Here is a 22024-nt window from a genome sequence, read left to right as displayed (position 1 = left end):
AGGGGAAATTCGTCAAATTGAGCAGTAGACGTGATGCATACTCATCTATTTCCAAAGTAAACATAGAGATAAGAAAGGTTAAATTAAAAATAGTGTTTATGAGGGAAGATTTTAAAGTTAGATTTAGTTTTTTCAGTTAGTGTTTCGGTTTAGAGAAAAAAAAATTAATGGTGTTCAGCTCGTTACGTGTACCATGGACGGTATAATATATGATTATATATATAAAAAAAATTAATTAATTACAAAGTCATAGTTGTTTATCACTGGAAGTGTGAATTTAACTCAGTTATGGATCTGTTGACGGCGAATCCAATTATTTCTTTTGGCAATATGGTGGGCAGTACACAGAATTGGGTAGATAATAGAAGAAACGACATTTTGAAAAAAAATATGTTGCAACAATGTACATTATTTGATCCTAGTAATAAAATATGAAGATGGAATTGTGTGGTCCACATCGTTTTAAAATGAAAGTGCGAAGCAAGTAGATGATTCTGTCGTCTATGTTTGGAAACTTAGAAGTTGTAATATCTGTAAAACATTAGAAGATAAACGAAAGTAATATCTACCAGAACCACCGGTAGGTAACAAGTTTATAGGTGATGGAGTATTGAAAAACACTGCAGAATATTTTTAGATAAAAGTGAAAAACAGTTGAGATTATCTTTAGAAAGCGTTGAATATTTTGCTCTTTTTCTTTTAAACTATTTAACTATCATTAGCTGAAATAGTTTTTAGAGAGCTGCATGAAGGGTTTGAGTATCTTTCGTATTAGGATTGATCGAAAGCTGTCTGACGTAAGATTTGAAATGAAAAAAGTTTTGTTTAAAAAGTTGTGATAAAGCTTCAGAATGAATATTCGAAAATACCATTCAAGTGAACAGAGCTGATGTGAAAATGATTGATGAAATGAATTACGGTTCACCAAGAACACAGTTTATTAAACGAATCTATAGAAAAGAGATTTTGAAATAAGAAAAAACACAAAATCGCATCGATTTACTTGCGTGTTATGCCTATCTATTTTATATGTCCGTCTCTAGTATCTTAATACATGTACTGAAAACACGAAGCAAGAACATGTTCTTGACATAAATGCAGCACCAGAAGATTGAATATCGTTATATGAAAAGTATAAACAATGTAAAAAAGTATCGATTGTTAGAAGTCTTGCAATGGCTGGTATGACGGTAGTGGACGTTTACGTCACTTACTCCAAATTTGTGTTAGTAAGCGGTTTTCACAGCATGCAATTTTTCAAATAATTGAAAAATAAAGACAAAGTTACTTTATAATTCATAACTTAAATGATTACATAAAACTTGCGTTTTCCAGGCTGCTGTTTGAAGTAACATATATTTGAATGCTCAGTGGCAGACTTACCATTTCATAGAAAACATTTTAATCATGAGGCAAGTCACTTTTCTAGAGTAGAAAGTACAGACATAATAAGCAAGAGTGGTATAAATCAAAAGTGGAGTGGATTGATTGTTTGTTTTGTTTTTGAATTTCGTGCAAAGCAACACGAGGGCTATCTGCGCTAGCCGTGTAAGACTAGAGGGAAGGCAGCTAGTCATCACCACCCACCGCCAACTCTTGGGCTATTCTTTTGCCAACGAATAGTGAGATTGACCGTCACATTATAACGCCCCCACGGCTGAAAAGGCTAGCATGTTTGGTGCGACCGGGGTTTGGACCTGCGACCCTCGGATTACGAGTGGAGTGCCTTAACACGCTTGGCCATGCCGGGCCCTTATCTCTTTAACAAGTATCCAAAGCTAGTAATTATAACAGTTGTACAGTAATTGTACAACAGTTGTTGTACAAGAAATTGATAGTATAAATTCTCGACCAGTAAGTACTCTTGTCATTCGTATCCCACTCGGCCTGATGAGCTCTGTCATTACGCGAAAGACCTCGTCGGCACTGAATATGACATATGTAGTGTGGTCGGCATATTACTGTATGTTCTTTACTTTCACTCATACGTTTTAATATCTGCTTCAGATAATTCAAATTTTTGACGGATAGGAGTTTGGAGGGTAGCCAAGGAGCCAAGGCAGATTTCTTTAAGTAGCAGTCGGTGTTTATTTTGTTGTATGTTATGTTTGCATACACTAACCTGTAGAGTTACTGTGCGCAAGGTGACGTGAATTAGGAGGTTGTAACCCAGGAGTAATGTTATCCGTCGGTCTCTGTATTCTAACATGTTTCTCTTTCATACTACTATATCACAGCGAACGACCCACAGAACAACAGAATATTTCCTTAAAAAATGAAACTTTGGCACACTAACTTGTGTAAACTTGTGTTTAGGTTAAGTAAAACTTTGGCACACTGATTTAGATGAAGTTGTGATTAAGTTAAAAATAAAGTTTTGACACACTGATTTAGGTAAATGTGTAATTAGTTTAAAAGTAAAGTGTTAATACAGTGGCTTAGGTGAAGCTGTGTTTAGATTAAAAGTAAAGGTTTGGCGTGATGGATACAACTTTTGCATCTCCCAAGATTAGTGAGAAAAATGTCGTTGCTTTACACAACGATTTTGAGTATTTGGTGAGTTTAGCGAATAAACAGCAGATAGTTTTGAATTATAATAAACACAAGGCCATGTATCTGCCATATCATAATTTGAATTATGAATTTCATGGGAGTAACTTTAACAGTTATGGAAGAAAAGAAAGGATGGTGGTATTTAAGTTGATTGATTAGTCTCTAAAGCCATCCGAGCAATGTGGTGTTGTTAGTGACAGGGCATGTAGGATGTCAGGTTATATCTACAGAAATATTGAATACAAGTCTAAAGGGGCTATAATTTAATTGTATATGTCATTGGTTAGACCACATGTGGAATACCTTACCTTAGGAAGGACATTGAATCGTTGGAAACAAGTTCAGAGAACTTCTGGGATGATAGCTAGAACAAGAAAAAGTTTCCATACGAGGATTGGCTGAGGTCTTTTGAAGTTTTCTTTTGAAAAGCCCGGCATGGCCAGGTGGTTAAGGAACTCGGTTCGTAATCTGAAGTTCGTGGGTTCGAACTTTCAGCCGTGAGGACGTTATAACGTTGCGGTCAATCGCTTTGTTTGTTGGTAAAAGAGTAGCCCAAAAGTTGGCGGTGGGTGGTGGTGACAAGCTACCTTACCTCTAAGCTGTCTTGCACTGCTACTGCTAAATTAGAGACGGCTAGCGCAGATAGCCCTCGTGTAGCTTTGCGCGAATTAAAAACAAAAAATTCTCTTGAAAATATAAAGAGGAAATCCACAAGCGATCTGATTTAGGTGTTTAAGGTTGTTAAGAAAATTGCTCTTGTTGATGCACTATCTAATTTTTCATGCTTAATGGTGAGAATGGTAGGACCGTGGGACAAAAACATTTTGGCACGATAAGAATTATTTTCAGTTAAGACAACTTTATTTCTCTAACAGGACAGTTGGCCTTTGGAATTGGTTGCCTTCATATGAGGTGGATGCAGTTACTTTAAAAGAAGTTTATGTGAATACTTTATAAATGTCTGACTGACAGGAGTTGCTTTAGTTGTTTTATTTTAAAGTTCAGTGTAGTGTATTGGACAGCTTTGATGGACCAACAGATCCCTTTTTGTTCTTACATTACCCGTATTGTGTAAATCATAAGTGATTTAAGTTTTGTATACTGTGTTTTATCTTTAAAACTTGTAACTTAACTGTTATTAAATTATTTCTCTTTATGAAGTGCAATTTAAATAAGATAAATTACGTAATTAACTGTAATGAAACGGATTGAACCATTAGACCAAACGTGGTATCTATTATTCAGAAAAAGCAAATAGGTTTCGTAGCCCAACTCATATCAACACAAAGTGAAGAAAACCCAAACATGGAAAGGTAGATAGTCTCAAACAGTAGCTTGTTTCAGGTAATTAGAAGGTAAGTATATAACAATAAGATTCTACATAATACCCACACTCTGGGGCCGAGGGTGCATTATAGGAATGACGGTCAAATTCTGCTGTTTGATTAAAATAGCCCACGAGTTGGCGGTGAGTGGTGTTGAATAACTGCTTTCCCTATATTCTATCACTTTAAAATTAAAGACGGCTAACACAAGTAACCCTCGATTAGACCTTCACTGAATTCAACAATCTGTGTGATACATTGTTTCAGAATCACTTTAAAATTAATGACGGCATACGCAGATAACCCTCGAGTAGCAGTAATTCCTTTCGTTTTGTCAGTGTACAGCTCAAATTTAGCAGTTTTGCCAAAAATACACATACAAAGTTAGCAGCAGATAGTACCAATAAACTTTTTGTACACTTCACTGTGTGCACACTCAGATTCCTGCTTTAATTATTTTCAGTATCTAAATTTTACAATGTACAGTCACCACACTGCTAACACGTGTATCGTGTTGAATGGCTGGTTAGTCGTGGTAACCAAGTTTATCATAGTGAAAACGTCGAACACATCATCGTTGTGCTTGCTGCATTATAGCAAGGTGGTCAGTCGATGAGTTATGTCTATTGTACGTGATTAGTAAACTGTATGGAAGCTTTGACGCTCTTCTAACTCAACAGCCAACTACCAGTTCTCCGTGGTATCACTGGTTAATGTGTACTTCTTGAACCTATGAGAAACATGAATGTTATCCTGTGATTAAAAATAGAAATGGGTCCACGCCTGTTACTCAGAGATAATTGGCGTATTGTTTTTAGTCAGCACTGATCTATAGTAAACACACTGAGTCACGAGCAGTGAGACGTGTGTGTCTACATAATATACATACATCTATATAAACACAACTAAACTTTCAATATTCACCATAAATGTTTATATGTTTTATATGACATTTAGGGAAAAACGTAACAAATTACGATAAAGAAAGAAACTCACGTAATTGTTTCTATAAAAATGAAATATTGAAAAAGATTTCTCAATACAGTTTTAAATGTTTTTTTCGTTAAATTATGTAGCACTAACATGGTAGATTTGATAGAATAACTCTGAACTTTTTCTTTTCGTGTAGCACCTCTAATCCAACCTTATTTATACCACACCCCAGCCTAGGAGCAGTAGTAGTATATTGAACTGGTCATATGTTTAGACAACTAACAACACAGACCATATCGATAACTCACCAAAATGTCTTTACAACGCTTTATTAAAATAATACGAAATCGGGGTGTTGTCACTAGCAGATTAACCATATATCTCGTCACTCCTGTTTTCTGACTGAACTGACTTCTTCAGCTTGGTCAAGATCATTCTTCCACGTGACTTGTGATTTACTGTTTCAACCCATAGATAATGGATCTACACGAAATACTTGTATTCTGACCTTTAACCTTGAAATAGTTCCTATACTTAACAACAGAGTGATTTTTAACTTTCCTGTACACTATGTGGTTAAGATTTATTTATTTATTTGTATGTTTCCCTCTATGGATCAAATGAACTTTCACATCAAATTTTGTGAAGATTCATCTACAGGGGACAAAGTGGTTCCATGTACAGACAACAGACAGTATACTATTATATTTATGTAGATAAGATTTTTGTGTTTTTTTCTTCTAATTTACACTGTTTCTTGCTCCGCCCTGCTACCTTACTGTTATTAGATAATTTAATTGCGTTAAACGTATGTTGTTGTTTTTTCCGGCACAGGTAGCCCACGATGTATCGCTGTATTTAAACAAGTTTGACTATTTCTCCATACTTCTGTGTATGTATTGTAGTCAAAATATACAATGCACAGAAAAACTGGGAGTCATACACAGTGTAATTTACTTATCCTAAAAGAGGTTCCTTTCAAAATTTATATTAATTATAGCATTGTTCGATACAGCCTAGAAACAATTACAAAGTGTTAGGTGTCTTACCTTGTCATATATCCTTATCTTGGCTATTCTTGATGTCGACTGTATTAACAATCCTTCTTATCCTCACTTTAACAGTTTTTCGTCATCTCTTAGTAAAGAAGTGCCAGCACCGTGCTGTTTGGCGAAACAAGATCGCCATAGATATTCGTACAGATCGTGGTGTTGTCATGGATACGTGCACGCGTCTTACTAGTCCGGAACAGAAAGATGCAGACATGACACAAGTGTTTTAATGGATCTTTAAGAACCAAAGATGTCAGTTCGGTTGAACCGACTTGTAGAAAATTATTCTTGAAATATCTGTCATTAAAAAGAAGAACGAAATTTTACCCTGCAGCAGACTCTCTAGTAAGAAATAATCTCCGCCCAAGTTAGTTGACGTCATCGATTTCTGTACACTGGCGACGCACTTTGAAGCTGTTGCGTATGAGTGGAAGCTGTTTGCTCGCCAGGTGGGCTGTTTGGCACCTGTAGGTATTTGCATCAGAAGGTTTTATTCAATCTCTCAGCTCGCACCAGAAGACGCGGTCATTGAACATAAACGACCGCGTGCTGAACGGAGCCAGCTGATACAGTACCCTGATTTCCTCCTTTGAAATCTGAACATCTGACGGAAACAAACGTATTACATCGAATCTCCTTCAGCCGCTAATACCAGTCAGAAATCAGTAACGATGCATTGATTTTGTTCTTCAACAGCAGGAAGAAACCGGACGTGGAACGTTGATCTATTCTCACGATTTTAACAGCAAAGGCATAAGTGTGTGCACAATTATATAAACTCGATTCTCTGACTAATTCTAGCACTAGGTTTAGTGATGATGAGGTGTTGATGCACTTTGGGTTCCCAACATCAGGGAAGTCAGATTTTGAGTGTTGGTTTCATTTTAATTCGTACACCAGTTCTTTTATCGCAATAATTTTTGGACCACATTCTTATGCAAATCGCTATAAATAAAAATTGATGATTTTTTTAGTTACAGGGCTAATGAAGTTTCGCTGCTCACATAATTCAGCCCTTATGAACTTTTTAGAAAAAGGACATTGAAAGGTAAGATGTTCGCTTGAATATGCACAAAACAGTTTGACCCATGTCTTATAGTGGTTGGAATAATTTTCGCAGCATTTCGTCTGTTAGCTGTTTCAAGTCTTTAGTGTTTCGTTTCAGATATTTTATGTTTACCATGGTTTTAATTTAATTCGTATGGTATTTGTTTTGAACAACTCGGAAAGATTACCAACATCGTTGGAAATAGAGTAAAGCATTTTTGGCAATTTTTTTCAGTAATGTGTAAAAGAGATGTTCCTTATGTTTCTTTTTTCAAACTTAGTTTGCATTTGAATGTAAGAACTTAAATTTTTCTATCATTCATTATCTTCACAAGGGATTAAAACACCCATCAGATGGCTCATGTGTTGTGTGATTTACTAAATTCGACATTTAAAATAGGCTGTTTGTTTCTTTTGGCAATTTGTATACTACGTGTATATTTTCAGGAAGCCACACAAATATCGAGAATTGCAATGAGAGACTACTTGTACGATAAGAATTTCATTTCTAAAAGTTTTTAATCAAGCTTATTGTGAAGCATCACTTTGAGAGTTTATTACATTAAGTTTAATCCGAAAAACTTTTAATTACTTTTTATCTACCTTATGCTTTTCTGTTATTCTTGACTTGTTAATATTCTCTCGTATGTTTTAATGAGCGAATACCCTAGCACTAAGGATAACCTTTTCAGCATGCATAAGCTGAGAGAAACATTTAAGAAATCAAGAGGTCCAGCCATTGAGGCTCCCTTACCACCCTCGGCTCCCTGTTTAGAGGTTCCTAAACAAATTCGATCAGCCTCCTTTGACGAAATACGATTTCCTAAAGAGGAAGGCGAATTTTCTACTTCGTATCTCAGTGTTCCTACTTCCAGGAATCAGAGGTCTCGGTCTTTGGATTCTGCCACAACAACAACAACAGCTGATTCTGGAACTTCTTTAGATGTTCCCCGTTGGCGGCTACGCCGTCGCACTTCGAGTGAAAGAACCCAAAGTTCCAGTCAGTGTTTGCATTGTTTGTATCTTGAAGAATGCGCACGTGGTGGCTTTTCACGAGGTTCTAGTTCAGGAGAGAGATCTTTTTATCTAAGTTCCAGTTCGGAAGCGCAAGAAAGCGAAACTGACACCCAAGAAGTTGAAAACAACCAAATTCGTTTTGACAGAAAACCTCATGTCCTTGGAGATTTGGATCTAACAAACTGTCCCGTTGTTGTAACTTTGTGCTCACCGTCATCAGATGGAACCAAAGCGAAACCAGCATCACTCTTGTCCAGTGACTTGGTGTCTGTCTCTCTTAATGTTCCTTCTCATTCTAAACAGATGCGATCGATCTCGGTTGATTCTCCATTTTTGAATGTATCTGGGGAAGCAGTTACAGCTGATGATGACCCCATGGCATATCGCTCATGCTCTGTGGACATAGTTCTTCCAACTACCACAAAGTCTGGGTACACTGTTCATACTGCCAACAAAACGTAAGTATTTCCTTCTTCGTGGTATGATAAAGTGCTAATGACAAATTTTTGTGTCTTTTAAGTGTATGTTTTGTCTTCATTACATATATTTACAAACATATCTTAAATCTATTTATTCGTAATGATCGAATAGCACAGATTTTAGGAATTCATCTAAACATAAAATGCTTTCGTACCTTGTAAAATCGTGCTGTGAAGCGATTTGTGAAGGGGTAGTTAAAAAAACAAAACTGATTTTCGTGGCTGTCGAACCGGGCTGAATATGTTGTAAGGAGCGAGTTGTAAGAGTAACAATCCACCGTATCTAATACTGTACTAAGAGGAAATAAACAAAAACGATGCTTTTAGCGCAGTGAAAGGCAAAAACCTTTATTAGATATTTTAGCCCACTATTTTTGGTAACCAAAACCAGTTGGCTAAAATATCGAATAAAGGTTTTGTCTTTTACTGTGCCAAAAAATATTTTTCTTTCTCTCTTAATGTGGTAGCATAGTCTGTCTGAAAAGAAGTTACCTAATGCTACATTTAATGTTTTCATTCTATGTGTATCATGTATATACATCGTAAAGAAATTACTTTACTCAATTATTGGACCAGGAGTAGCCAAGAAGTTAGCATATCGGGCTGCGGATCTGAAGATCCGAGATTTAAATCAACGATTTGTAACAAAACTGTTGAACCATGGGCAAGTTACAAAACTGTCAACCAGTGCCACTATTTGGATCATAGTAGCCGTAAATATAGGCGACGGATACTGTTTACTGGTTACTTTCCATTTGTTCAGTAGTTAAAGATTAGAATTCGTAATTAATGTGAATTGATTAATCGCCATCTTTTGTAGTTGTTAAGTATATTTTGCCGATTAATTGGAAATTTATGCGTAGTGCGTTGTAAAATAAAAGTATGAAATCGGTTACAGTCCTATTACAAACAGTTTCTCTTAGTGATATACAAATTTTAATGGTGTTACGTTTCTAACACGTTAAATTTAAAATAAATGTAGCGTGCACCTGCTTCTAATGTGAAGCTTTAAAAAAAGATTTCTTAGACGACTACGTTATAACCTCTCTATTAAGTTAAGCAAAATCTTAACATAAACACAATGAGTAAGCACGGTAAATGTATTTCCACATTAAATTATTTTTTCCGAATATCTGAATTTCCTGTAAACACATTAAATATGCTTCACATTAGTTCATGTTTCCGGGTCTCTGTATTTCTTGTGAAATATTCGCTCAAAATGAAGTTATTTCGCATAAAATTAAGCAAGACATTGGTGATATGAAATAAAACGAAATCTTAAAAGTTTGATACACTATCTGTGTAAATAATTGGTGAATATTTCTACACAGAATCAGCAAACACAAAGAATGAGCTTAACATTAGGATGAACGTTATTTGCTCTGGTTAATGTTTGTGAAGTTTTGTGGTTCATCCACAGACAAGTCTTTTTAAAACCTGAAATAATTTATAGTAATTGATTTTCATACGTATGCATATCTTTGAACACTTTTAAGATGAATGTGTCCTTTGGAATACTTTCCACCGTCTATACACGAAGAGTCCTATAGTATTATAAGATGGGTGATTCGATTGTACGTGATAGAAAAAAGGAACTTAGCCATGACACACATGCACGCTTAGAAAGAAATGCTATTTTAATATACATCAGAAGGGTGAGTATTTGCCCTACTTTTTGTGTTTGTTCTGAACGTTATATTTTTTGCCTCATCAGGAGCTATCGATAGATATTCAAGTTCCCTGACAAAGCTGTAATAGCGAAATATTGAGCTAATAAAGGTACATTCTGAAGACAAATCATGATTTTGTTTACGTTTACAGGAACGTTTTATAATAAATTCCGGTTTGCTTTGAACAATGCTAAGAATTACAATTACATATTTTTTTTGAGCGAATAGGTCACTCTCTCCTTTATATACAGAACATAGTGTGGTGAGATTACAGAGCGCTATGAAATTGCATACTAGAGTGGAGTTTATTCCAATTGGCATTTATGGATCAGAAGGCCTGTAGTATATAAATTCATCTGTATCTGTACCAGCTGTTTATTAACAATGTTATTAGTTTAGGAAAAGACCAACCATTTGTTTTTAGTTTCTCAAATTAGAAGTTGCAGAATTCGCTATAACCCCATGAAGCGCTCGCTGTCCAGATGATTTGAGCAACTAAAAACATGTTTAACACGTAACATAGTTATGGGAACATCTGTAACAAAGATTCCTTATTCATATTCAATGCTTAATCTCTCACTAGTGTATCACCTGCACGCGCCTACTGACTATCAGTGATATCTGTAGTCAGACACTTATGTTTTCATCTACGTTTCAAAATGTTGGGTACAACAAGTGATACATAGGCACATAGCAACTGTAAGTTATATTATTATATTACTTTTCTGGGGCATGCCTCCAGACCCTTAAGTTTGAACTGCCTTTATCAACTTCTTATGGTAAAATCTGCTTGTTTAGCCAAGCACCCTCCTCTTTCCAACTCCTTCCCACACTACTGGGTGCACTGAAAACATTTGACACTGTTGTGTACACTTTCAAATATATAATGCGATTGCTACTTTACTAAAAGAGATGTTAAGTAACAAAGGTCTGAAGGGTATTTTTTAAAATTCAAAACGTTTGAGTATCCTATCAAGTGCCTTGTTGTGCATTGCGCTGTTTAGCCAAAGAAATAAATTGAACTATTTGCTAAACTTTAGATTATTGCTTCGCTGATATTGTTGTAAATTTATCACAGTATTCTTGCATAAAAATCTCGCAAAGGAACGCACTAAAGGTATTGTAATATTAAAACAAGCGGATGAGCTTAAAGACGTCAATTAGTTTTTGTTATTTTACACACAACTGTTATTCACATACAAAAAGGTAACTTTTTAAATGGTGAAAGTAAACTACATATGTGCTCCCTAGTGGTACAACGGAATGTCTGCGGACTTATATTGCTATAAACAGGGTTTTGATACCTGTGGTGGGTAGAGCACAGATAGACCTTTGTGTGGCTTTGTACTTAAATACAAGACAAAGAAACAAGTTACATCTGCAAAATCTGGTGTTACCAGTGACTCGAGAGAATCTTTTTATTTAATGCAAACTTTAGAAGTAATTGTTTTCAACTTAGAACAATCTGGAACATTTAATAAGAGTGTCGTTTGTTTTGAGCAGTTTTCGAAAGTTTCAACGTAAAATTCCATTTAAAATTATCCTGTTCTTGTTTTTGTATTTTTTTTTCTATTTCCTTTCACTGGTAATTATTCTTGTATTATTTCATTATTTTTGAACAGGAATGAAACATTTGAGCTTTTTAGTTGTGTTGAGATGGAAAATGTAATGAATAATTTATGGATAAAGATATTAGATTAATGTAGAATTAATGATAGATATTAGGACCATAGGTTATACACTCGTACGCCCTATACACGTTTTCGTGTTTGTACTTGGAGCATTACACTGAGCAAAACTGCTTATTTATTACGTAAATAGAACATTTGATTTTTAACAATCTGTTAGGTGTATTTTACGTACGAAGTGCCAGGAGGCTTTTAATCGTGAATTTCTAGATCCGTAGTTCTTGTTTAGCAATTAGTTATACCCTTAGTCGCAGAATATAATGTGCACTTGCGCTCAAAATGTGTGCAGAAGGGTTTGAACGGGACAGGAATACGTTACTTTTGAACCGATAGGAATGTTCTTACGTTTGCCATTCCTCACCTTAACTTTTAGGAACTTGCTAAGATGCTATTCGTAAAATATGTAGAGGTAATTTTATATTCTCGAGTATTATCACCAACACAACGTCTTGTTCGAATTTTAAGGCTGTTTTCAGAACGGCATTAATATAGTTAAACAAGAAATACCTAACGCTCGCTACATTATAGCGTCAGTGCTGTTTTCACTGAAACAAGTTTCATTTTTTCTCCACTGGAAAAAAATGACAAAAAACGGGACCTTGAAGCAGGATATGTGACTATACGTCCACCATGGACTTGATTAAAACGTTTGTTCAGTTACTCTTCTCCCGTACTTCCAGAAAATTTGGAGTATTGTCTCCTAAGATTGTAGCCACTCAGTTACTTTAGTTACACCTTAGAAATACGTTTGACTTTCATCAAAACATTAGACAAAAGCCACATGGCCTGAATTGGGATGGTTTTCTTATAAATATGGATATATTTCTGTTGTAGATGTGGTATGTGTAGACGTTGGTTCATAGCGAGTTTCAACTTGTAGTAGTTCGCAATCTCGTTAAAACCTTTTTTTTTTCAAATTAAAAACTTTATAAACATGACTAAATAAACACAGTAAATGCACTTTCACCTTAGATAATTTTTCCGAATATCTCTAATTTCCCGTAAACACTGTAAATGCATTTACGCATTAGCTCATTTTACAGGGAGGCCGGGATGGCTAGTTGGTTAAGGCGTTCGATTCGTAATCTAAGAGTTGCGAGTTCGAATCCCCGTCACACCAAACATGCTCGCCCTTTTAGCCGTGGAGGCGTTATAATGTTACGTTCATTCCCACTATTCGTTGGTAAAAGAGTAGCCCAAGAGTTGGCGGTGGGTGGTGATGACTAGTTGCCTTCTCTCAAGTCTTAAACCGCTAAATTAGGAATGACTAGCGCAAATAGTCATCGTGTAGCTTTGCGCGAAATTCAAAAACAAACAAACAAAACACGACAGTTATCTTATGATGGTCTCACGAGCGGTTGAAATGTTGTAATAAAGTTAAATAAATAATTAATTCAAACCTGTCTGTGGTCTTCTATTTAAAGACGTGCCACATGTTGACATATTGTTGCTGATATCTCAAATCATAGCTCTTGGATTAAATCCACAACTAGCATATCTTCTACCACCAGTTCTCATACGGGACAAGATTCGAAATGTGAGTGGGCAATATAATTCTGTCCCTCTCTCGATCTTGCTCTCTGATGGTCATGAAGTAGCTTATACCCAGAGTATCTGCGATGCTCTGGGTGAAAGCTTTTGCCAAGTATCTAGCACTTCTGACTTATCCTTAACCTTCTTATCCATCAAAACTCGGGCAGAGCAATCATCTTTTTCTTTTCAAGCTGATTGTCTCCATGACTATAATCATCCCTTTATACTGGTGGAACTCAGGCTGGCCCTTCATCAGTTTGGCAGTACATCTGTCAGACCTGATGATGTACACTGTGAAATGCTGCACCATCTGGTTACTGCTTTTCTTGCTCTTCTTCCGATTGTTTTTAACTGGATCTAGCAGGAGAATGTGTTCCTGATGCCTGGTGCCAGGCTATTGTCCTACCATTCTCTAAACCTGGGAAGGATCTCAAGATTCCCTCAAACTACTGTCCAGTTGCTTTGACAAGCTGTCTCTGTAAGACTTTGAGAGGATGGTTAATGCTCGTCTTGTTTGGTCCCTCAAATCAAATAACCTCCTCTCGCCCACCAAGAGTGGGTCCTGACGACAGGACTCAACCATGAACTACCTGATTCGACTTGACAACATTAATTAGAAAAGCCTTTCTCAAACAAGAGCATCTTGTATCGACATTTTTTGACATTGAGAAGGCTTATGATACAACGTGGAGGTATGGCAGTTTGCAAGACCTCCATTTATATAGGTTACGTGGCCATTTCCCCATTTTTATTAAAATTTTTTTAATGGACTGATGATTCCAAGTTCCAGTAGAATAGCACGGGAAAGTGTAGAACCCACACGTACTGTGGCCCCTGAGACAAAGTTCTTGGGGCTTATGTTTGACCATAAGTTACCCTTCATACTACACATCAAGCAAGTACGAGCCAAATGTACAAGAACACTGAATATTTTCTCTGTGCTTTCTTTTACCACTTGGGAAAGGAAAGATGTTCTGTGCTAAAAATATATCATGCTCATATTTTATCAAAACTACATTATGGATCACTGGTTTATGGTTCTGGCAGGACCTCAGCCTTTAAGATGCTGAACTCCGTTCATCATCAGGGGCTTCGGCTCTGCAATGGGGCTTTCTGCACTTCTCTAGTTCAGAGCTTATACACAGAGTCTTGTGAACCTCCTTTGCACCTCTGCCATTTGCAACTTTCTTAACTGTATTTTTCGAAGCTCCATTTCTTACCAAAGCATCCCACCTGGGGCTGTGTTTTCCTTCCTCAGTGGGCCATGCTTTTTTAGAACAGTTGATCTGCCATTGCTCATTTTGACTTTCGTATCCTGGAGCAGTTGGATGAATTGGGTTTGTCCTTGGATAACACTGCTGTATCCACTGGTCAGCCCATCCCACCATGGCTTATTACAGTCCCCGAATGTGACCTATCTTTAAGTCATCTGAGAAAAGCAGACACTCCCGATTGGAAATACTGTCTGTTATTTGCTGAAGATCTTTCGAACCATCCTTCCATTCCTATTTATACAGATGGTTCAAAATCAGGTGACTGTGTGGGCTCTGCCATGGTTTGGTGGTTGCACGCAGAATGCCCTCTACAGCTTCTGTGTTCACTGCTGAACTGTACGTCATTTCTCCTTCACCCTGGATCACACAGAAACTAAGCAGTGCTCAAATTGCACTATTTGTACTGACTCCCTTAGTTCTTTACTAGCCCTGGAATTGCTTCACTTTAGTTCTCGCCGATATTTAAAACCGACTCTCCCATTTCTCTTTAACATCTGTTTCTATCCTGGATACCGGGCCACCTTAGTATTTGCGGGAACGGACTCGTCGACACCGCAGCGAAATCTGTCTGCTCTGGCACTATCACTGCTGTGCCTGTTCCATACATGGACTATGGTCCTGTATTCAAGGCCAGGCTCCGTGTTAATTGGCAGTCGACTTGGAGTGAGCAATGTGAAAACAAGCTTTTCCAAATAAAATTCTCTATTGGACTTTGGCCGTCTTGCTTCCGTAAAGACCGGAAAGAGGAAGTTGTTCTAACTGGACTATGCATAGGTCACAGTTTTTTAGCTCATCGTTTTTTTTATGTGGACTGATGCACCAATGTGTAGTCTGTGTAACACTCAGATGAAAATAAGCTACATTTTACTATCTTGCCGTCATTACGACTCTCAACGAAGGTACCATCTTAAACATGTTTTGTCCCAAGGTTTATCCGTAACGTTAGACAATGTTATTGGTCATGGTGACACTGTCCACCTTGGAAATGTTTTTAGTTATTGAATGTCATTAATCTTTTTAATGCTATTTAAGTTGTTGACTTTATACATTAGACCTTTTTTAATGTCATTCCCTTTTAAGAATCAAAGTGTACATCTAGTTCGATTTAAAATTAAAAAAAATGGCCGTGATGTCAAATAACTCGAAAACAGGAATGGAAAGGCCAACTTCAGGTGACCAACGCTGCTGTTTGAACTACCCGTTTATCATTCTGGAGGGCTCAGCATGGTCAAGCGTGTTAAGGCGTGCGACTCGTAATCTGAGGGTCGCGGGTTCGCATCCCCGTCGCGCCAAACATGCTCGCCCTTTCAGCCGTGGGGGCGTTATAATGTGACGGTCAATCCCACTATTCGTTGGTAAAAGAGTAGCCCAAGAGTTGGCGGTGGGTGGTGATGACTAGCTACCTTCCCTCTAGTCTTACATTGCTAAATTAGGGACGGCTAGCACAGATAGCTCTCGAGTAGCTTTGTGCGAAATTCAAAACAAACAAACAAACAATCATTCTGGAGAGTTATTATAATTAAAATATTGCTACAAGTATTTAAAAACTTGTATTACTTTACTTTCTGAAAATGGCTATAACGTCAAATAACTCAAAACCAGGACTGGGAAGATCAACTTCAGGTGACTGACGGTGGTTTTTTACTTACCTGTTAGTTTTACTGGCGAGCTATGATAACACTGCACAACAACGTTTTTGCTTCTTGAACACTGTTGAGTGTTCCTTATAGATTTTTGGCTGCTGATCACGAAAATCACATCCAAATTTGCCCATCACGTACCGTTTCATCGAAATCTTGGTTTCACCAGGACATTGCTACAATGGAAAAACGATATCAGGGCAACTGGAATCCGTCAATACTTGCTGACTACTGTTGGACAATGCAACGTGATGCACCGGACATTGAATACAAATGAAAATCAGGAGCAAAACACTTTTAATTATGTTGAACTTAATAGCGTATTAGAAACGTAAACGCATTTAAATACGTTATTACATGAAACAGTTAACTGTCTATTTCTCACAGTTCCTACGTGATGAAGCAAAACCAAAACTATATTTGTGCATACCAACCAGGTACCTGTCACAATCAGTAAAACTAACCAGGTACCTGTCACAATCAGTAAAACTTTTCAGGAAGCAAAATTTTCAAAGAAATTGTTGTACAGTGTAATTGCAATTACGTTACAGTAAGTCGTTTACAATTTGTATTACTATAGTTTTTCTCTTACAGCTGTAGACTAGGTGTAAAAATTGGATTTTATGCAATTTATGTTTTACTTTAAAAACTAAACTTTGCCTTGTTTTACCTTACTTTTCTTTTATGAATTTTAATCATTTTAATTTAATTTTAACTTTTTACCGGATGTTTGACGCTGATAGCCAAGTTGCTTTGCGCCATAAAACATCAAACCAACCAACCAGTTCTAGATGGTGTATATATTTATATCAGGAATGTCTTTAATTACAGATATTCATGATATAGCTGTTCAGTTCTTGAAGGTGCATATATTTATATTTAGAATATCACTAATTACAGATATTCAGGATACAACTGTCTAGTTCGTGGTAGTGTACAAATTTATATCAAGAATATCACTAATTATAAATATTTTGGATATAGCTGCCCAGTTCTTGGTGGTGTACATAGTTACATCACGAAGGTTTCTAATTATAGATACTCAGGACATCACTATCCAATTTTTGGTGGTATACATATTTATATCAAAATCAGTAATTAAACTATGTAACACAAATTTTGTTCCTGGATAGTTTGTGTTATTTCTTAATTTCATATGTTGTAAAAGTACAAAAAATGGACATTATTCCCTTCAAACTTTGATTTTGGAACTGGATAATGAAATATAGAAATTAACCTATTTTCTATCTAAAAACGGGCAAATTTGCACATTTTCATTTACATAAGGTCTGAATAAAAGAACATATGAATCAAGATTTTCATGTATTTATACCAAAGTTATACAAAAATGTTTAGAAGTGAGTAGTGTTTCGAGATTTGCGACTGTAATGTAAATCACTTTCATGTATCAGCCTCTAAATATAGTCTCCCATGTTTTCGTTATACGCTCCCAGGTAACACAAGCAAAGTTTGAAGAGAAAAACAGGTCTTTTCCATTTACTTTAGGCATAAGCAATTGGGAAATAACATTTTGTTACATAGTGTTATAGATATTCAGGATATAGCTGTCCAGTTTTTGGTAGTGTACATATTTATATCAAGAAGACCACTAATTATAGATATTCAGGATACAGCTGTCCAGTTTTTGGTAGTGTACATATTTATATCAAGAGGACTACTAATTATAGATATTCAGGATACAGCTGTCCAGTTTTTGGTGGTGTACATATTTATATTAAGAGGACTACTAATTATAGATATTCAGGATACAGCTGTCCAGTTCGTGCTTAACTAGCTCTTCGGTTAAATTAGATATTATATAAGGATAGTTTGTAGTTGGCGAAATGCCTTTCATTTAATAGTGACCAGAACACAACATTTGCACAGAAATATATTTCATTTTCATCTTAATGAGATATTGTGACGAAAGATAAGTTAGTCTCATAGAGTGCTGTATGAATGTATACTACTTGTATTTAATTGGTTGAGTTCCCATACTCACCGAAGGCTGCCATCGTGGTTTAGTAATCACTGGCATGAAATGGCCAGGTAGTTAGGACACTCGCATTCTGAGGGTTGCGGGTTCAAATATTCGTCCCATCAAACGTACTCGTCCTTTCATCCGTGGAACATTATAATTTACGATCAATCCCACTATTCGTGGATAAAATAGTAACCCAGGAGTTGGTGGTGATTTCTAGCTGCCTTTTGTCTTTTCTTACTAAATTAGGGACGGCTAGCGCAGAAAGCTATCGCGTAGGTTTGCGCGAAATTCAAAAACAAACCAATCAATCAATAATTGGAATACGGAGGAAGAGGTCTAGTGTGCCTGACCCTCCTTGGTATACAAATTTATATACCCAAACATCTAGAAAGGGAGAAAGAGAGAGAATTGGAATACATTCCCTGAAATGTGTGAATTGACATACTCAGTAACACATCTCACACACTGACAGTTACCTCCTGTTCGGTTAAAAAAATTACAGTAAACTACTACAAATACAATTCTAATTACAGTATAAATGACTTACGATTTTCTTACGAAACGATATTAGTTGGTCACCCAGTTTGTAGCTGTTGTGACTAATCACAGTGGAACGCTGCTCTCATGTTTTATCAATGTGTAGCTGGTATTACTAATTACAGCGGGATGCTGCTCTCATGTTTCATCAATGTGTAGCTGGTATTACTAATTACAGCGGGATGCTGCTCTCATGTTTCATCAATGTGTAGCTGCTATTACTAATTACAGCGGGATGCTGCTCTCATGTTTCGTCAATGTGTAGCTGGTATTACTAATTACAGCGGGATGCTGCTCTCATGTTTCATCAATATGTAGCTGGTATTTCTAATTACAATGGAATGCTGCTCTCATGTTTCATAAATATATATCTGGTATTACTAATTACAACGGGATGCTGCTCATATGTTTCATCAGTTTTATGGCTCTTAAACTTTCCAGTTTCACGAGGACATATCTCTGCCCTTCAAACATCGCACGAGCAACACGTTGTTAATGCATCTGATTAAGTTGGTTATTGTGTTGCTTAGAATGATGCACGTATCGAAGTGACATAAACGTAAGTTAATTAAGAGTACTGGGCAGAGAAAATGAAAACTGAGTTTCGGTTCAGATTAACATTGTGTGTTGCGTAGACTGCATGTAAATATGATGACGAAAATACTCCCCATCTGTCGTCTTATGAAGTAATTTATATCACTGGACTTGCTACCAATAATACGACGTTTTTATAAACTGTTTCAGAGATTATTACCGTCTGATTAACACAAGGTCTTCATGGGCTTATGGCCACCATCTTGGGAATTATAGCGTGATGAAGTCACAGTATGTACTAAACTTGTGTCTGGCCATGTATGTGTGCGTCTAAGTTTTATCAATAGAATATTATATCTTGTATACACTAATCTTCTGAAATATCCAAATTACCGGTTCCTGGCTACTTCTACATGTATTTATTACAAGTACAACTGGTTTATAAATACGATAACTGGTGTTTAACATGTACAACACTGAACCAGTTCTGAAAAGTTCATATTAATCAAAGCAACAAGAGTATTTGGTACGTTTAACTGGAAATAAGTGATTGTATATCTGACAGTAATCAACTACAGAACATTTAAACTGTTTATAAATTTTGTCCGCGTTTGATAACTATTCTATATTTTGTAGAAATATTTCTTTGTTTTAATTTGAATAAGTTTCTCATATTCTAAACTGTATTACAGTAAATCGATGCTTTCAATTTGGAATGTGTTATTTTCCAGTTATTACGTAATTGTAAAATAAATGACTGGACAAATGGTCTTCGGCCCGGCATGGCCAAGTGATGACTAGCTGCCTTACATCTGGTCTTACACTGCTAAATTATGGACGGCTAGCGCAGATAACCCTCGAGTATCTTTGCACGAAATTCAAAACAAAACAAACCAAACCAAATGGCCTTCCGGAAATGCAGACGCTAGTATGATCTTTTTATTCACAATAAAGTAAGCGCGTAGGACTTGATATAGTAATGTTGCTTTCGACAAACATGCATTAAGCGAAGCACACTGATATTTGTATTTTATTCAACTTTCTGAGAGAGTTTCTGAAGGTATTGAGTTGACAGTTGTTTCGCTGTGCGATCACTTGCAGTTCGTTGCAATGTTTCAAGTCGCGTTCCTTGATTTGAAGACGGTCTTGAATGAGTCTTGGTGTATGAAGTTTAATCTGGAGTGGTATTTATTACATCTTGAGTACTGAAAAGGAAACTTTTTTATGGAACAATGGAAGAATGGTGACAGCTGGCTAAGAAGGGCAAAGCAAAGTAATAAGTGAAAGTGTCGGTTTTGTACATTTTCCAAATTGCTTATGCTTATATATGTATGCATTTGTCGTGCATACGTACATATATACATATATATATATATAAACTCACACTTAAAGGATTAATTAATTCAGATCGATATTTATTAAAAGACGATAGAGCATGTATGAAAGTTGACTACCAAACAAGTGATGTTAAAACTATAGATCTAAAACACAGTTAAATATTTCTTGATACTGTGTGATATCCAGATTGCTTATTTTGCTCATAATCACAATACTTTATTATAGCACGAGTGGTTTCTGTACATCTAGTTTCTCTCTCTGATTTGAAATAAACGGGTAATGATATTCGGAGATTGCTGAGCTACAAACATGAAATTATCTATTAAAAAAAGTTTGGGTAATGCTAATTTAGTAAGGTTTTTCTTAACCAGTATAATTGTCTATATTATTTAGGCTTAACGCTGGTATAACTATATATAAATATAACCTTTAAGCCTAATGCCAATGTAATTGTCTGTTATATCTAGGCCTTACGAACATGAATGTAAACTTACAACATACATACAGTTGTTTTTCTGGCCCATTCGGTTGCATTAAAAACGACAAAAGGGGAAAATATCTGTTCATTTTTAAATGTTATTCTATAGTTTATTATTTTTAAATCTTTAAGTGATGCCCTGTGAATGTCGGATGTATTATATTCAGACGCTGACGTTTAAAATGTGCACCCGTGTGATAAAAGATGGTCCAAGTGACCTTACTGAGAGTGATTTTTAGTTGACAGTGATAATTGTTTCCTGTTGTGTATGTTTATGCATTTCATTGTGAAAAGTTTAATTGTGCTTTTACTCTATAAAAAAGCTGGAATTAAAAGCCCAGTTACTTCTCTAAATGTGTGTGTGTGTATATATATATATGTATCACATAAACCACGAGCGTCGTCGCATATTTTTTAAAAAGGTGACAGTTTTCGCATTATATCCTAAATAATAAGCAACAGTTGACATGTTCTATCTTAAACATTCAAAAACAGTTTTCATGTGTTGTTGTTTTTTTCTTGAAATACCACATTCACATTTTATCTTGACACGATATAGCGGACTTACAACGCTGGACAGCAGATTTCGATACCCGTTGTGTAGCTTTGTGATTGATTACACACAAAGAAACAGTCACATTTCATCGTACACGACAATAGTTTTAAAAAACAAGTTTTTCAAACCATAATAATCATGGTTTCTCCGTACATTTTTTTGGGTCACAAACAGTTGTTATGACCTATTGCTTTTAAGGCCGTACATTACAGTACCACAATTAAACAAGAATATAACGAGTATGTGTGTAGTACGAGGTCTGTTCAAAAAATACGCGGACTATTTGAATTGCGCGGCTCCAGTTGGTTCCAGGGGAATCCGCTTGGTGTCGCTAGGTTTGCACAGATCAGCTGATTACGACGCCATTTCCCGATTGCAGATATCTT

At 36.2% G+C, this 22024-nt stretch overlaps 1 protein-coding gene and 1 long non-coding RNA gene across 8 annotated transcripts in view; one reads left to right on the top strand and one right to left on the bottom strand.

Annotated features, from left to right (window-relative positions):
* Nucleotides 1–22024, top strand: part of LOC143240310 (eye-specific diacylglycerol kinase-like) — a 224429-nt gene that overhangs the window by 66629 nt on the left and 135776 nt on the right. The window contains exon 2 of one of the 7 annotated variants that reach the window (XM_076482551.1): nt 8231–8385. The exons of 5 other annotated variants lie outside the window; for them this stretch is intronic. In XM_076482551.1, coding sequence (XP_076338666.1) covers nt 8231–8385 — 155 coding nt within the window. Of the gene's footprint in view, nt 1–6273; nt 8386–22024 lie in introns of those variants that run through there. One more of the 7 variants, XM_076482546.1, reaches the window with a different exon arrangement.
* LOC143240313 (uncharacterized) lies at nt 4308–6274 on the bottom strand. The gene is made up of 2 exons (XR_013021709.1): nt 5861–6274; nt 4308–4608 (listed from the first exon to the last, which is right to left on the bottom strand). It is a non-coding gene; the product is annotated as an uncharacterized LOC143240313 (long non-coding RNA).

The sequence above is a fragment of the Tachypleus tridentatus genome, chromosome 13 (assembly GCF_004210375.1).
Source record: "Tachypleus tridentatus isolate NWPU-2018 chromosome 13, ASM421037v1, whole genome shotgun sequence".
Lineage (NCBI taxonomy): Eukaryota > Metazoa > Arthropoda > Merostomata > Xiphosura > Limulidae > Tachypleus > Tachypleus tridentatus.
The sequence above is the reverse complement of the archived record's forward strand: the minus strand, read 5'-3'. Positions and strand labels throughout refer to the sequence as shown.